General features: G+C 41.0%; 1 protein-coding gene across 1 annotated transcript in view; it reads left to right on the top strand.

Moving 5' to 3' along the window:
• The window catches only part of LOC128861562 (palmitoleoyl-protein carboxylesterase NOTUM), a 38,535-nt gene extending 19,920 nt beyond the window's left edge, over nt 1-18,615 (top strand). The window contains exons 2-4 of the mRNA XM_054099793.1: nt 13,796-14,402; nt 14,481-14,984; nt 15,055-18,615. Of these exons, the coding sequence (XP_053955768.1) occupies nt 13,796-14,402; nt 14,481-14,984; nt 15,055-16,151 (2,208 nt within the window). The 3' untranslated portion in view covers nt 16,152-18,615. The remainder of the gene's footprint in view (nt 1-13,795; nt 14,403-14,480; nt 14,985-15,054) is intronic.
• Nucleotides 18,616-18,907: the final 292 nt, after the last annotated feature.

Below are 18,907 nucleotides of genomic sequence, written 5' to 3'. Positions count from 1 at the left end.
TTCGTGAGGCAGTCCATATTTTGGAACAATAAGACTTCAATTTCTCAAGCAACAACTACAAAAAAACCTCTGCCTGTGTGCTCCAGTACTTTGATTAGACTATTTTAGACATCACCCTGTTAATAGATTTCCCTCTCTTCTTCAGATCGGCATACTTCTTTGTGTTTGGCATGCGTTTGAATCGAGAAAGTCGAGTGATTTTGCTTTTCATGACGACAACACACAAACGCACGTCTCAGTAGTTGCGGTCGCAAAATTTATTGGTATAGGGTTTCAACTAATTTCATATCGCCCCTATATCCCAGACTTGACTCCCTCGGATCGCTCGGACTACTATTTGTTCCCCAATTTAAAGAAATGGCTGGCGGGAAAAGGATTTTATTCAAACGAGGAGGTGATTGCAGAAACGAATGGCTAGTTTTCAGACTTGGACACATCCTATTATTCGGAAGAGGTCAACAAACTAGAACAGAGTTGGGCGAAGTCTAAAGGAGACTATGCCATGTGTCTGAACATAAAAGAGCGATGGGCCAATATGGAAGCCAGTTATCGATTAACGTGGCAGATATCTGCCGCTCTCTCAGCAATCTCGGAATATTGGATATGGGAATAAGTTTCCGCACTCGTAAAAGAGGTGTCGCTGCTGATATATTACTATTTTTGTGTTTGCTCTAGTAATATATTGGTGATTTGAAGGTGTATATGTGAGGTTTCGATCGCAGTAGTTGACATTCGTTTGAAGCATAAAGATCCAGTTTTAGCTGACGTCAAAAATGTCCAGGCTCATAGAAAAATATTTGCTGGAAGTCATGCTTCAAAGGTTATGTTGTGCATCTGAAGGGATCAGACGGCCGTCATATTATGAACTCCTTAAACCATCTAAAGCAATCACTGGCGATCATTTCCGAATACCGCTAATGCGTCTGAATCGAGCTCTCAAAGGAAAGCGGCTGGAATGGGACGGTAGATATGACAAACTGATTTTGTTGCACGACAACGTCAGGTCTCATGTTGCTCAATAGATCCAGAAATATTTAGAGGGACTGAATTGGAAATCTGGCCTCACCTGCCGTATTCCCGAGACATTGCACCTTCGGCTTACCATCTCTTCCGATCAATGCAGTCAACCTTTATTGGAGAGCAGCGCTCTTACGAGAGTATCGCAAACTGGCTCAATGCATGGAACAAGTCAAAAGAATTCGGATGTGTCATCAGAGAAATCCGTATGCTGCCTGAAGGATGGAGTAAAGTTGTAGCTTCCAATGGCACATACTTCACATAATATCATGAATTATTTAATTGTTTGAATAATTCGTAACTTTGGGTAAGAAAGGACGGAAACTTCTTCCCATACCCAATAAAATTAGACACAGCTATGATAGTCGAGTACCTTCTAGGTATTGCAGTGCTGCCAAAATAAAACACGAAGCCGCCGATCTGCCATTTAATACTCGCATGGATAGTTTATAGCTACTTCTTCTTTTACAGCATTACATTGCGGGGTGCGTCAAAGTTTCCTTCTCATTGCCCCTCCTAAAAAATTCGTCCCTTTTATTTGACTCATCTCAAATCAACTCTACTCCATTGGACTCAATTCTTCTGAAATGCTCTCAAAAAAACTCAACTCAGCTCAACTTAACTCGGTAGCATTTTTAATATTCAAACTAAGCGCGCACCTATGGCGCCATAAAGACTATATCTTATTTATGTAAATTGCTTGAATGTCGTCTAATCACTTAATCAGAAAGCATTCATTTCATTTAACTTTTTATTGCAGTTTTATTTAAATTTATCATTTACTGTTTTTTATGCCTATACCTTCCTTTTTTCCTTTTCCTTTTTTTTCGTTTTATTTGAGCTTTGATTTGCTTATTTTATTAGTTTGGTTTTTGCTGACGAGATTAATTTGGCGCATGCGGCCTATAAACTGTCGGCTAGTCGTCTGATCGGCTATCCAACCGGTCAAGTGGCGGCACAATCAAAGCTTGCTTGATTCGATGGAAGATTTGAAACGATTTCGCTGGTTATATTCTCGCCGCTAAATGAATTAGTCAAAGTAAAAAAAAAAACAAAAACTGACGATGTTGCGCTGTGACGTTGATAGCGACGAACAGAGCTGGAGGAAAGTAAGAGGTGCAAGAAAAGACACTAACACATTTATATTTACGATTTAAAAACAAATACACATTAGAGCAGAGCGAAAAGACGAATGTAATTTTTTAATCAAAAACAAATTTAGAGATTATTTCTCGAGCTAGAAGCTCTAATGTCTATGTTTGCTTTCGGAATATCAAGAAGTTTATCCCGCAACAGATGGAAGCAGCTTATTTTATGCTGCTTAAGAAAGGCAAATAATATTTAATTGGTAGCATCATTCTGGCGATGAAAAAATAAAGCCACAAATTGCACGATATACTTTGGCAGTAGGCAAGGCGCACTCATTAAAGGTTATGACACTAAACCAACAATTACGTTTTGTGCATTAAAATGAAAGAAAAAAGAATATAGAAAAGAAAAGGAAAAGGACGAACGGCACTGAATAGCCGGCATGCATTTGAAGCTAGAAGCACTAGAAACATGCAACAGTAACGCGAATGGAGCGGTTTTTCGGCATTTCATTTTGTGCTGGCATCCGAATGTAGACGGCGAAAAAAAAACAAATCAGCTCGGATACTGATATCACCTTTAATAGATGCACGTTGGCAGTAGGTATGGAAAAAAGTAAGATTACTTTTCGGTAGGTTTATTTAATGCATATTGAAGTATGAAAAAATTTACTCATCATTCCGACGCAAAATGACAACGTTAGAGCTAATCTTCGAAATTCGTTTAGTTACAAAAAGTTATAGACCTGGAGCAATGAGCAAAATTATATACAACCTATGTACACATGCGCGCACACTAATAGCAGTGCGACATATTGCACAGTTTTGACTATTTATTTACTTCTTATAAGGGTGGTTAAGTTTCAAGGGCCGGTGTTGATTTTGAATAAAATACAATTTTTTTGTTTAAATTATTGTCATTTCTCTTTATTATGATAATATGGGTATGGATCAATTTTGTATGAAACAAAATATCGGCCAAATGGTCGCCGCGGCTTCGGCGGCACACCTCCATCCGATGGTCCAAATTTTCGATGACGCTGAGGCATAATTGAGGTTCTATGCCGTTAATATGCCGAATTATTTCATCCTTTAGCTCTTGAATTGTTGCTGGCTTATCGACGTACACCTTTTCTTTCAAATAACCCCAAAGAAAGAAGTCCAACGGTGTCGTTGGCGTTTAGGTGTGGTTCACATTCAACATCGGCCCTTGAAATTTAACCACCCTTATATAACTCAAAGTTTCAAAATTCGTATACAGTTTTAAAAATATTAAAAAATGTTTATCAAATTTTCAAGCATTTTAGTTAAAATTTTCAGAAGAAGTTTGGGTATGCAGTTTTCTTGCTCATTAAATTTTAGTACGACTGCCAGTTTAGTGTAGCTTGACGGTGTTATCCATTTTCTTCCATAGAATTAATGCTCGAAACTTTTGTTATATAATTTAGAGGAAAAGCACGAAATCACCAGCAAAGAAAAATTTAAAAAAATTTCCCAAAGGTGTTCAAGCATAAAGCGACTCGTTTTGTTTCGCGGAGTTAAGATCCTTACTTTCTCTAAAGATTTCCAGCAGTAAAGCGCCACTGTCACTGTCAAAATGACATATTATTATGTTGCACTCTATGGGCCATTATTTGATACGCTACATAGGTCCGCATAGCTATGGAAAAACTTTGTCAAACTCCAACGATAGATTTTTAGAATTCTGATTGTCTCTACCCTACTCAAGCTAGTATTTAATAGTAATCAAGCTAGTATTTAAAAGTAATCAAAACTATAACTCTTCCACTTCCCTGTAGTTTATAAAGAAATCCGAATGCGGACCCCAAAAATTTGGCAATCATGTGACCAATATTCCTTAGTCATTCATTCGTTTTTATGATACTCAATAAATTCCGTTGTCTTCTCACGTCGCGGATTAGTCAAAGTGCGTGAATTTATATGCAGGTGTCCAAATTGTTAGTAGATATTCTCTATAGACTTCCCCTCAGGTGGTGAAAATAGGAAATCTAGCAACGTTTGTATGCTTGGTTCCCGTTTCCAGGGTCCTGGAAAGGGTATAATCCTCATATATGTACTTGTCTGTTTCCTAATTTACCGAAAGACGATTGCGGTGTGGCGATGTGCTTTCGAAGGGAATTTAGGCGTTAATCGTTAGCTACATATCAAGACCAAAATCACAGCTTGACTCGCTACGAAGGTAGTCAGTTTTGAAGCAGTGCGGTCCATAATCCTTATCTGCTTTTCAAATGAATATCGAACTTAGTAAACCCTTAACGCTGTATAACAGTCGGCGAGCATCTCTTAATGAGATTTTCTGGGAGAAGAATACCAATTCGGTCTCGCTATCCATTATTGAACCAGCTATGAATATTGGAGCATCGTCGTGGCTTAGAACTATATTTAATAGTCGCAGTTTCTTCTTATTGAGATATTGGTATGGTATCAGTCCATCGTTCGCAACCTGTTGTAAGCGTAAGCCTTGGGACACTCTTGGCTGCAGAGCATTACAAATATTTGCCTACCGGAAAAATGTCCATATCGTTGCACCTTTTGTGTAACTACTAGAGTAGATTGCTGTGGAAAACAGGTGGTAAGGCAGGTCTGTATATGTCTGCAGCGACAGCAAAGCTGCCCTCGTGGCCTTAGACAGAATATTGGAGCATCGTCGTGGCTTAGAACTATATTTAATAGTCGCAGTTTCTTCTTATTGAGATATTGGTATGGTATCAGTCCATCGTTCGCAACCTGTTGTAAGCGTAAGCCTTGGGACACTCTTGGCTGCAGAGCATTACAAATATTTGCCTACCGGAAAAATGTCCATATCGTTGCACCTTTTGTGTAACTACTAGAGTAGATTGCTGTGGAAAACAGGTGGTAAGGCAGGTCTGTATATGTCTGCAGCGACAGCAAAGCTGCCCTCGTGGCCTTAGACAGCCCTCCAAGCACTTCTTGGGTAGTTGATTCCTGTAAATCTAGGCTAGACTATGTCGGCAGATACAAAATCCTGACGCTAACATGGATCCTGGGACACGTGGACAACGAGATCTCTTATTCTTTGGCCCGGAGCCGGTCTGTACTTGCCTTCTGCAACATACTCACGGTTATCAAACGGATTACTTCCACCCACAAGCGAACTTGGCAGGCTGAGAAAGACTGCAGATGGACAAAACTGATGTTACCTGTCATGTCCGTCGCATATCCTCCTGTCATTAAGCGGAAGGGATAGCAGGCAGCTGGTTGGACTGACGAAGAGCCAGCTTCTATGAGCGAAGCACATGGAAAAGGTAGGCATCTCAGTGTACTCTGCGCAGCATGTGGAGAGGAGGATGAGACGGCGGACCATTTTCTGAGACGGCGGACCATTTAGCCAGTAGCTGCCCGGCCTTCGCTGGAATCAGGCTTGAAGTCTTTGGCACTGATGTGTTAAGAAGTAACCGCCCTGGCTCCTTGGCACAACACGATCTACTCAGATTTCAACAGAGGTCGCGTAGCTTTAAAGAAAATTGAAAAGGGAACCCGAGTGCTGTTCTGTCGACTTAATGTTGTCTGAGTGCTGTACTTACGAGTCGTCCTGACGGAAAAAGAGTAGATTCACGTATCGTGGGATTTGGGGGCTAGTTCGATACCTTTATATGAAAATGTTTTGAAACAATGATTGTTTTCTTGATTATATTGGCCTTCTAGTCGGAAAAATGGTTATGGAGATCTAGAATGCTCTTATAAGGTTTCCCCTTTCATTGACTTTGTAAGGGCCTGGAATTAGCCCATGCTTTTGCAATCCATATGAAGAACAGAAACAGATCTTAATTTTTTCAAGTCAAACGAATAACTAAAGGTCAAACATAACAACCAACAAACGGTGACGTGCATCCCAGCCTCCAGATATATAATACGGCAAGAGATATAAATCATAATAATCAATAAGTGGGCAAATTAATACCAAGAGTACTGGCCAAGATGTGATAGCTCCGTAACAGCTGTAATGAAATGTCGCCACCACCGCTTACAGAAAAATAATAATAACATCCGCATTCAGGTGTCAGCAGCCATCAACATTTAACGCTTTCAGCTTTGAAGTATTGCATTGTGGCATTTATTTGCCGACGCAGTGAAAATGGAAAAAGGCGCTCAGTCGCATTTCTGTTCCATTTACAAATGAAAATGTATAACAAAACTATGCTAAATTGCTGACGAAGCTGTGCAAGAATGGAAAAATAAAAATGAAAATAAAAAATAAGTGCAAATCAAACATTCAATGTAAGCCGAAAGCCAGTTGGCTGTCGGAGTAGCAGCACCACCACCAGCTGCTCATTGTGACAGCCACTGGCGCGGTAGCAGCTCCAGGATGCGCTGTCGACGCGAATGAGTTGTACGATTACTGCAGCTGCTGCTCTTTGGCGGACTGACAGTGGCTGACTGACTGACAATAATTACATCATGATTGCGCGCGAACCGTTGCATCAATGGCTCCACCACTGCTGCATATATGTAACTGCTCCAACAACACAACTAGTTTCGGACGCACATAAATACCCAATAAACATATTTATGTGTGTCTGTGCGTGTGTGTATAAAAACAGCATGCATGTATGTATAGCCTGGTTAACTGGTTAGTCGATTGCTCGTTTCGTTGGCACTTTAGTTAGTTGACTGGCGGCAAGGCAGCTCAACTGTCATGTCGGCGAAACACTTTGAGGAATCCGGTAATTTATTGATGATCGCTATGATCAAAGGCATGCGCAGCAATCACACACAAGCCGCACTGAAAGTGCAGTTGTATGGAAGGCGAAAGGTAGAGAGCATAATCGGGTGCATTCCATGCCGCATGACCAGCCAACCTCTCGGCAGTGGGCTTGTGATAACAGCGCAAAAAAACAGCGGCCTTTTGATTCTAGCATCACGCCGCCTGACGACGTTCTGTCACGTAGATTGTTGCGGCTGTTGTTGTTGTTGTTGTTGTTAATACTGCCACCCGTTGTCCGAAGCTTTCGCGAATTGCGACGACAGTAAAACAAAAATGGGATGCGCGTGCGAGACGCATGCCGAGGCGCAACGCGCGCAACTCAGCGCAATAGTGAGTAGTGACTAGCGGTAGGAGTACTCGGAATTTAATGCAGTGGCGCACAATGACAGTTATTGCATTGGTGCTGCTGTGAACAGATACATAATACTCATACATTTAGCCAGTAGCTGACAGTTAGACAGACTGATTGACTGACAGACAACGGTTGGATGCTGACTGGCGAACGTTGTTTGCGTACTCGTATTCGCATCTGTTGCTGCTGTACTCTGCAGTTGCCGTGATAAGTGATTGCGCAGTGATGTGTCAGTGTCAACTGCACCACAGCAGTATGGCAATGCATCTGTGTGTGTGAGTGCCTGTGACTTTGACTGCGCCTACTGCTGGTAATTTGTAGCACGTCAAACACGCGCGTTGATTGATATGCCAAACAGAGATTTTTTGCTCACTGTACTGGATTTTCGTTTTTTGTTAACCTTCGCTCTCGGCGAACGAACGGACATGCGCGCAGCCAGCAGCAACAAGTCACAGCGTGCGCCGCATTGATTTCGTTTGTTACACGTTCGATTCCGCACGCGACTAAGGCCCGCTTGCGCACATTAACCGCTGCAATGCGACTCTCAGCGCGGGTTGTCGATTGCGTGTAGTTCGTCGTTGGTGTTGCACCCGGGCGCGCAGTATGCATAACCTCAATTGGACATAAATTACCATGCCGACAAAGCGATTCGGTCACAATAGGTCGCGTTATTTGTGCGTGCGCGTGCTCTCATTTCTCGTTATTATTGTATTTTATGCGCGCACGCACACACCTGTACGCCACGATTGTTATTTATAATGACTGCTGGCTTCTTTGTTGTCTGGGTCACTGAATGAGCTGAAAAACAAATACAGCGTGTTTTTGGTCCAAATCGATTTCAATTTCAATTTCGGCTCCTTCCTTTTGCCGAAAAAGCGCGTTCAACTTGGATGTGTCGGCGCAATGATAATGCAGATTACTCTGTTGCGCACTCATCGCCAATATGCAATGTTGAGTGCTTGTTTTTGGATTTATTTTCCTTTGCCGTTGCAACGACGAGGTTTTTTGTTTGCTTTGAGGCGCGCCGCTACGAAAATTAATTGTACATAAAAACATATGTGTGTGTATAGATGTATATATAAACGGCATTCAAGAAAAAAATTTGGTATTGATTTTTCATCACAAAAATATGAAATGCATTATATTTTAAATCGTTCAATTTACGTAAGCCGCACCGACTTGAAAGCTCGTGCAAAAATCAAGTTCTTTTTTATCAAATAAGTTCTTAAAAATTTTTTGTTTTGGAATATAACCTATGCATAAAAATGTTGCAAACGGAATCAAAATGATGATATTGGCGGTTTCCTTGAACTTATCTTACAAAACCAACTTCTGGTTATTTGGATTCGATTGCTAAAATTTTTGTGTTAATGGTATTTCAAAAGACGCGCCTAGACGTTTTTTTTTTTTAAATAAAACATGTAAAAATTCTTTCAGGTTTCACTTTTTTTATTCAAAATTATAATATTATATAAAATTATATATTATGTTAAAAAAATTAAAACCATTTAAGTGTCCATCATGGGTACGTCGACAGGTAAAAGCTGCCAAATAATCGACTCATGAATGTCTTATTGTTGGAAACGTCGAACTTACGACTTTGAATAATTTTCAGCAAAAACATTCTCTACAGAACATCCAGTGTTTGGTCTACCAGTCCTTTTTCTATCCTCGACAGACGTTTTTTTTTCCTTGTTCACTCTTCTCGGGAGCATAGGGCCTCGACAAGACTCTTACATCGTACACGATTATGTGCTGTTGTTTTTGCACCGTCTCATGAGATGTCGGCATCTGCTAGTTCGCGCAACATCTACCTTCTCCAAGTGGTTTTTGGCTGTCGGCTGGTTTTCGCTATTCATCGCCACTTTCTGCATTTGATTCGCCTAAGGATGGGTTACTCGTTCGTTAATCTCTACAATGCATCATTATTGATGGTTTTTGGCCAGAATATTCTGCAGCTTCTTGAAATTTTCCCAACAACCTTTGAATTGTCGACTCATTCGGACGATTATTACTATATATATGCACGGGAAATGTTTATGCTGCTACAACAACAACAGCAACAACAACAACCACATGTACCTTTAATGCAATAGCTCAGTAATTAAGACACTTGCTATAGTTTCCATTTTATATACGAATAAAAATATTCAAACTTATGAAGCTACGAGTCTAGAATTATAATATAAATTGCCAACTGCCATCTATTTTACAGCTATAAAAACGTAACTACGTCACGCGGAAGTTGCTGTCTAACGGACAGGAAAATTTAGTATTCAACGCGTATGTTCATACTCTCACAATGTTCATATCCTAATTTAAGTATGATACATTACATCCCTACTTTTAAAAGCATATGAAAAGTAAAAATAAATGAGAAATTCAAAAGGCTGAAATCACCCAGACAAGCCAAAAGCACTCGGTCTCATCCCCCCAATCTTGCGATCTTGTCATTCAACAAATGACAACGAAGACTTACTTTCCACGCAAGCGACTGCAATGTATTGACGATTCTTCGCAATGAATTGAGTCTCAATGAATTACAGTTATTGTAGCAGGTGCTGTCTTTTTTTTGGAAAATACCTTTCGGTAGGTTGATACGCACTTCCACATATGATACATTCATGTATGTAAATACATAACCCAGTAGGAAAACTAACTTGTACCGAACTGATTCACTTCAAAAGCTCAGCTCACTCTGGTGGACGAGCGTCTGACAATAATCCGCATCAAAGCGAAATTTTTCAACATCTCGCGCATTTGCGCCCACGTCCCGACGGAAGAGAAGGACGATGCGATCAAAGATTTATTCTATGAACGTCTGGAACGTTCTTATGAGCACTGTCCTCGCTACGACACAAAAATCGTGCTTGACAAATTCAATATCAGGGTGAACAAGGAGGGAGTTTTTGGTCCCACAGTCGGAAAATTCAATGAAAATCCAGTAGCGAACAGAGATTGATCGACTTCCCCGGAGCTCAAAACTGGGTAGTCTTCAGCACCAGATTCCTGCTTAAAAAAAATTCAGCAGGCTACGTGTTTGTCTTCTGATCGAAAATCACGAAACCATATCGATAGTTCGAAAGCACGCTTCTACTGTTTTAGATCTACAAACGATCCATGGGCCCAACATCGACTCGAATCATTATCTTGTTGGAGCTAAAATACGCGAACGCCTTCTTATTTATTCATAAATTTATAAATATTTAATTATATCACTTGCTTTATAACAAACAAAAAAATACCTAAAAAGTGGCATGACAAAAGTCTGCATACAGTTCAATTAACTTAGCGATTTTGCGTCAGTTACTATGCTCCGTCCAAGTTTTCTCTCTCAAAGCTCACAAATATGCCCAGGTTCCACGTTTTACAACCATATAGTACTACTGACTTCCCGTTGGCATCGAAAATCCTTTACTTCGTACGTCTGGACTTGTACTTCGATCTTCAAACTTTATCCAGCATGCCTGTTGCTGATCCGCCATGTTTTATAATGATGCTGCCAAAATAGCACAACTCATCTCCTTCAACTAAGGCGGATCTGGCAATGTGAATAGTTTGCGCTTTGATGGTGTTGATTCCCTTTTAAGCTTTGTCTTGGCAATGTTGATTTTCAGGCCTGTAGGGAGGAGTGCGCCACTCAGCCGACTGATCCCCCTTAGCACTCTTAGGGTGGTTATGTGATCGACGCATGAGCGGCGTTGGCGTAAGCTGGCTTATTATATGGGCTATGATTTTATTAACAACGTTAAACCTCTTCAGTTTTGGCACTCCTTTTTCAGGAGAAGAGTGAAAACTCTTTCTTTGAATTCAAATGATATATTTTCTGAGGTCCAGATGCCCCATTTGAATTGTGAATATTCAGTTAAATTTTGATAGGTTAGGTTAGGTTGGAATGGTTGCCCAAGGAATTAGCACACTTGGACGAAGATAAACGGATTCATCCTTTGTGATACCATTGTGAAGGAGGTGAGGTGAAAGAGAAAGCCGATGGGATGAAAGCAGAGGACGGGGAGAGTTGGTGTTGAAATGGTTAGAAGGATTGGTTTAGAGTGTGTGGATTATGAACGACGACTGTGCTGCGTTTGCGTCAACCGCTTTGTGCTGCTGATGAAATTCATCAGATTTTTAATGTCAACGCCACCTATATCATCGGACGTAGCAAAGGAGTAAGAGCCAAGATGCCTAGATCCGCCAGTGCAAGGTAGCTAAAAAGAAAGTGCTGACATGATTCGACCTCATCCTCCATACATCCGACTCAAAAAGGACTCAAGGTAATTCCAAGTCTCACAGCATGCATTCCTCGCGCATAATGTACAGTGAGAAAACCCACGGGATGCGAGTGCTGATATTTTGTTAACCTCAGAAGTTCGCCCGAGCGCCCCGTGGCCGGAAAGATTTCTCAACCTTACAAGTTTGTGTACTTGCCCAACGCTCGCTGAGTTGTCGCGAAGCCCATCTTTCCGGGAGCAGATTGCAGGTAGTCAGGGGAATCCCAATTCTCTCTCCTCGCGGGGAAATCTCCCCACATGTCCCTTGTCTGGTCTGCTCATCCGCCTCAAGGTTTCCCGCAATGTCGCTGTGACCAGGAACCCAGATGAAGCTTATGTCAAAGAATTCGCACGCAGTCGAAAGTGAGGCCAGGCATTGCGTGACCAGTTTCGAGTGCATCGTCACTGATCCAAGCGTAGCATAAATAGCGGAACAGTTGGAAGTTAGATCTGTTCCTGAAGCAAATAGTTGCTAAAAATTGTTAAAAATCATCACGTTTTGGTGTTCGTGTATCCAAACGACTTGCAAAGTAGGGCAAAGTGAGAGAAAATAATGGCATTTCATTTTGAGGGAAGTTGCAAGTTTTTACTGGACAAATTTTTACTTGTAAGACTTTGGAAATGAGAAAAACAACTGATCGCAAAGTAAAAACAAACACGAATTGAAATTTGCAGAATGCAATTGCTAATGGAATGTGCCTCATCTGACAGCGATGATGAAATGAAAAAAATTATTGTCGACAAAATAATGCGATTCCGAAGCTCGTTATTTTACATTCTACTTGCTTTACTTTTTTTTATTTAATACGAGGTAGCTGAAGTGAAAGAATTTTTAATTTTTGTGATTTTTCTTGCCAACAATTTAATCAGCTGTTCGTAAAACTTCCAAATTGTTACTGGCTTTGAGTTCATGTACTTTTTCTGTTATTTGTCTCTTGAGAGAGATTTCTCGGAAATTAAGTTACTACATAATTTCTACATGAACAGATCTACTTATTGTAAAATCGTACCAGTAAATTGCTTTTCTAGTTCAAATTTTCCCTGCAGGGTAAACAAATATCTTCAGTTGGAGTGTTCAGTTTTTTGGTGATGTTGTTGGTGAGTTCGTTGTATTGCTGTTGTCCGGCGTGCAACAGTAAAGTGGCAACAAAATATCACAACAACAACTACTTACAGAAAAAACAAAACCGCATTTCACCGCTATTGTTTTTATTTTCATTACAATTCGTTTGTTGTTTGTTGTAATCGCTTTGGTAGTTGTTGCTATTGTTGATATTGTCTTTGCACGAGTATCTCTTTAAGGAGGCGGTAAACCTCTTTGATCTTATCGCAGAGCTTCTTGCTCGCATTTTTGATCAAAGCAAGTTTTTCCGCCAAAGCGACCAGAGCGAAGGGAAAAAAACATAGTACAAGAAATAATCATATGAAGGCACTAGGAACCTAAAAAACATAAAAAAATACAAACAACAACATCAGGCAGACAATATTACCTAATAAAAAGAAAAGATCGAGATGAAGGCTACGTACATACAAACATTTGTACTTTTGTGGAAGAGAGAAGCAAAATATTCGAAAATAAACTAATTGAAGGTATTTACTTGCATACATGCATACATACATACACACATACATATATGTACGTGTGCAAATGTCCATTGCTAAGAGGCAACTAAGCGCAACATGACACAAAATATGAGGTTACAAGGCAAAATAAGACAATATAAAAATAAACTCTAACCGTATACAATGTAGACTGCGTCTGTCGTATTTTATTTACATACCCAGGAATGCTAGAATAAAAAAATGCGCGCTCTCATGCCGCGTGACGTCAGTACCGAAAATAAATAAACAAAAAGTAGGGGAAGAATAAGCGGAAGTGTGTGGAAAGCGAGGAATATGTATATAATAAATCGTGCGCTCATACATACATTTGCAGACAAAGGTTTTTTTTTTATTTTCTGTATCGGCATCACTCAATTGTCCAACTCGCTCAAAATAAAGTAGCAGTTTTCGTAGGGCGCCACCTTCTGTATTCTGTACACCGTGATTCTACATACCTATGTGCACATACATGCGTATGCATGAATACTTGTATACAACAGATTCATTCATCACAAATTTTTTAGATATGTGCTCTTAAGCTTATACTCACGCTCTTAGCTCACTATATCTCACTCTTATTTCATTTGCATTTACACGCCTCTCCCTCGCTCTTTCTCTCTCTCTCTATCTCTCTCATTATATTTGTTGTGTTACCTACTTTAATATTCTTATCAATTTAACCTTGTTTCTTTTTCTTTTTATTTATCTTTTTTTGCAGCAAAACAATGCAATATTCAGCCCAAGTAAGGCCAGCTTTAGGTGCAGGCGACCAAGTGATCAGCCATTGTTCTCAACAATTCATCGCGCACAACATCACAGTATTGCCTACTTTTTGGCGCTTAGTAATCACAGCATAACACTTGCCTTGCATAGCTTGATCATATTGCTTTGTTTCGCCGCAATGCAGCCAATACTCGCACGTTCCACATCGGCGCATCGATCAGCAAAAGCCGCCATAGTGCCAGCATCGCCTATGGCTGTACCGCTACTCGGCAACGCCGCTTCTTCCGCTACGCTACTAAATTCCACAACATCAATAACAACTGAGCATGAAAGAAACACGCTCGCTATGAGTGCCACACAAAGGCCAGCGCCCGTTGTGGAAAATCGTCGTGCGCTAAAACTTGCGTTCCTCAACAACGCCTCAGTAGTATGCAACGATGGCTCACGAGCTGGCTTCTATCTGCGCAAAAATCCAAGTTCGAAAAAATGGATTGTATTCCTGGAAGGTGGCTGGCATTGTTACGATACGCGCTCATGTCGTGCGCGTTGGTTGCGACTGCGACACCTGATGACATCGGCACAGTGGCCGGAAACACGTGACGGTGAGTAGTTAATCGATTGGGAATAAATTTGGGTGAATGGAATAATAATGCATACGTATATTTTGTATTCCCTTGCAGTTGGTGGCATACTCTCGCCGCTGCCAGAAGATAACCCCTATTGGCACAATGCCAATCATGTGCTCGTGCCTTATTGCAGCAGTGACTCGTGGTCGGGCACACGTTCCACAATCGATGAAACAGCCGAGTGGCGCTTCATGGGCGCTGTGATTATACGCCAAGTCATTGCCGAACTGATACCACTCGGTCTGGGACGTGTCCCCGGTGCAGAATTATTATTGGTGGGCTCATCAGCTGGTGGGCTCGGCGTTATGCTAAATTTAGATCGTATTACGAACTATTTGCAACAAGAACGTAAATTGATGGTGACCGTGCGTGGTGTGAGCGACTCAGGTTGGTTTCTCGATCGTGAGCCTTACACGCCAGCAACGGTGGGGTCCAGCGAGTCAGTGCGGCAGGGTTGGAAAATATGGCAAGGCATACTACCAGAAACGTGCACTAAACAATATTTAACAGAACCTTGGCGCTGTTACTTTGGTTACCGCCTGTATCCAACGCTAAAGGGTAAAAGAAAAAAAACATTTTTATTTTTTCAAACCACAAGTCTTTAATAAAACTTCTCTACAATCCACAGCACCGCTCTTCGTTTTCCAATGGCTCTTCGATGAAGCTCAAATGCGTGCCGACAATGTAGGTGCACCAGTCACGCCACAGCAATGGAATTACATACACGAAATGGGCGGTGCCTTACGTTCCTCCTTGGACAATGTGACCGGCGTTTTTGCACCTTCCTGCATTGGACACGCTGTGCTCTCTAGACGGGATTGGGTTAGCATCAAAATCGATGATATTTCTTTGCCATCTGCGCTACGTTGCTGGGAACACTCCACACGCCCACGCCGTAAACGCCACAACAATAAACAACACCATGAAGTTGAGCTACGTGAGCACAAGCATCATAAACTCGAACATCAAACGCCGCAGAAGCACCGAAGACCAACACAATATAAGAACAGAAAGCATAATAACCATGAACCGAAAAATGGCGTGCAACAACACTTGAGCAAAGCCGAGCGTGAAGAACGACGACGTCTGCGCCATGAACGCCAACAAAAACTACTACGAAAACAACATCAGCAAAATAAAAAGAAGCACCGCAATCGTCACGAACGGCGACGCAATGAGGCGGAAAAGCGTAATAATAATCTGTCACCCAACGATAATGGCACTACGTTAAATGAGCAACATCCCAACAAGAAGCAACACGCCAGCAAACACAATGCTGGTAGTGGTAGCGACCGCAAGCAGCGGCGGGCGGGACACAAGTCGCACAAGGAACGGAAAGAGCAACGGCAACGGCAGCTGAAGGTGCAGCACACCGGCAAACTCGAGCTCCAACAACAGCGCGAACAGTCGATAGAGGCGATAACCCAATTGGAATTAAAAAATAAGCACGCCAACGACGCTGCAACACGACGCAATCGCGTGCCACGTGTGCCCGAGAAATGTGCACTGCGATTGCTCGAACGTTGCAGTTGGCCACAGTGCAATCACTCTTGCCCGATGGTCACTAATCCAATCACTGGCGAGGAAATGCGTTTCCTTGAGCTGCTAACCTCTTTCGGACTTGACATCGAAGCGGTCGCAACGGCGCTGGGTATGGACATGCAAACACTCAGTAATATGGACCGCGCCGAGCTGGTTAATCTGTTGACGCAGCAGTCGAGCTGATCGCCGGTGTAAATAATATTGCTTGCCTGGAAGGAAAGGTGTATATGTGTGTGTGTGTATATGTGTAGGAATGGATGTAAAAAAATGAGAAAAAATATTTGTAAATATTAGTTTTTTAAGCAGGAAACTAGACAAGTTCAAATTAATGCAGTAAGATTTATGAATGTGTGTGAGTGTGGCGAGAGAGAGAGAATGATAAAGATTGGCTATGTTGAGAATCATAGGGAAATTAGCGGTTATTGAACGAACCTACAACAGGAACATAGAGTGCGTTGTAAAGTATTGTAAAAGTTACTTGAAGACAAATATTTTATTAAGTCCATTTGTTAGGTAAAACTAATTTATTGGTTATTTTTATAACGGTTTTAGTTTAATTCTAGTTAATCACATACTTTTTAAGCCAAAATCATTAGTAACACCTAACAATTGTGAGTTTGAGAAAGTTGATGTGTAGCGCTAATATAATATTTTACAAAAATTCTTCCATAGCATAGTTTAGCAAATTTTATTTTACATTCCATTTACAACTTCTCCGACAGACATTCGAAGCCATAACGGGATTCCAATCTCCAGAGAAAGTGCAAAAATGGGAAGTACAATAGTATCTGCCTGTGACTATGTAACCAGAGAAAGATTAAGCAAGGTGTTCCGCAGGGTAGTCTCCTTTCACCCCTGCTGTTCAAATTCAACATCTCGAAGCTCCCCCAACCACCAGAGGGAGTCTCCCTGGTCTCATACGCTGACGACTGCACGATAATGGCGTCGGGCAACGACATCAATGGTCTGTGCTCCAAAGTCAACAGCTATCTCACCGACCTTTCTCGCTTTTTCACTGCAAGGAATCTCCAACTTTCCCCCGCTAAATCCAAACTGTCCCTTAGGTACAAGTCGATAACACACAAATTCTGACGGTAAACAATCCCAAAATTTTGGGTGTGACCTTTGACAGTTTGCTCTTCTTCTCAGCGCATACAACCGCAATTGTCACTAAGCTCCAAAATCGCAACAAGGTCCTCAAGCCGTTTGCCGGCAGCACTTGGGGCAAAGACAAAGCACTGTTGCTATCGACATTTAAGGCAATTGGTCGGCCGATTCTAAACTATGCTGCGCCTGTCTGGTCGCCTGGAACTAGTGACACGTAGTGGATAAAGCTACAGACATGCCAAAATACTGTCATTCCATTAAACTATGCCGACGCGATCCAGGACAAAACTGTCAGAAATCTACTGGACTAGACAGTATTTAGACAGTCCATAAACGACATTCACCGGGAGACCGTCACCACCTTCTTCAGCTCCCGTCCTGTGAATGCCGTGATCAGAGACCAACCACCACCTATTGCAGATGAAGAGCTCCAGCTTCCCCGTGAGACACGCGTAACACTAGCACAACTACGTTCTGGATACTGTAGCAGGTTAAACTCCTACATATCCAGAATTGACCCCGACATAGCAAACATATGTCCGGCATGTGAAGATACCCCGCACGAGACTAACCACCGTTTCACATGCCTTCTAAAACCTACTCATCTAACACCCCTCTCCCTCTGGACCCAACCCGTCGAAATAGCGTGTTTCCTGGGCCTACCTTTAGGTGAGTCAGACGAAGACGACCGGTGATATACTACACACTGACGGGGCTTCTATTACTGTTAAAACAACAACAACAACTGTGTAACCAGCAGATAATGGAGTTTCGCAAAATGCATTGGGAAAATAGAAGAATACGCAAAAAAATAATTCAAGTCAAGATTCGGTAAACCCTGCTGAAGCATTTACTGGGCTTTCTGTTTTCAGGATGGGCACGCCTAGTAATACTTTCATTCGAAGAGTTAAGAATTAACTTACCGAAGGTCTCAAAATAGAACATTTTCTCCAACAGAAAGACTAACGTGACACTGAAGTTTTAGCTATATGACTAGCAGATATGGAGAACGCATAACAAATTTGTGTGAGCTAAAGAGATGAGGCAAAGGTGGATTCCACTCAGCACTTCCCGTGCGAACTCGCCGCGTTTCGAGGAATAATCTTTAATAATAAGACACAGTATGGTTGAGGCCACTTAGATTCGCTAAAAGGTCAGAATTATTTGGAGAAATATTAGTATAGAGACAGAATAATAACTCTTGGGTATCATAATGGGCCTCTGTAGGTAGATGGGTAGGTGGTAGGTCTGGCACTCCTCAAGTAGGAGCCTCTGTAACCACCTTGAACTTTTTTCAAGAACAGCTCATCAAATCTAGGTTAAACTATTTATTATTTTGGTTTTTAATAAAAGTGACTTCAAGATTTTTTTCAATTGTTATACATTAGAGTTATACCCAACATTAGCCCAATTCCATGACAAGAGATCCAAGTATTTTGAACCTTATGGTCAATTCTTCTAGCTTCTAGAAACTTGTTGAAAAAGTTTAGTAATTTTAAGATTATTCAAAATGAAAAATTCACTCATAGAGTTTTTTGAAATCTCCGATTCCTTTTAACATTTTTGCAAAATAAAAATCGTTTTTTAACATAAAACATATTTAAAAACTAAATTATTTAAAAAAAAATATTATTTTTTGTTAAAAATTTTGGAAAAAATTAACTATTTGAATATAACTCGAAAAGTTCTGGGAATCCCATTATGAAAATTACAAATTTTACTAAGCATAATTTAAGATACTATTTAAAAAATAAGAAACGAAATATGACAAATGATGTTTCTTAAATTAAAAAAAGATTTTTGTCTTATAATTCGAATAAAAGAAATATTCG

This window comes from Anastrepha ludens, chromosome 4 (assembly GCF_028408465.1).
Source record: "Anastrepha ludens isolate Willacy chromosome 4, idAnaLude1.1, whole genome shotgun sequence".
In the NCBI taxonomy this organism is placed as follows: domain Eukaryota; kingdom Metazoa; phylum Arthropoda; class Insecta; order Diptera; family Tephritidae; genus Anastrepha; species Anastrepha ludens.
This window is presented reverse-complemented; position numbering and strand designations above follow the sequence as displayed.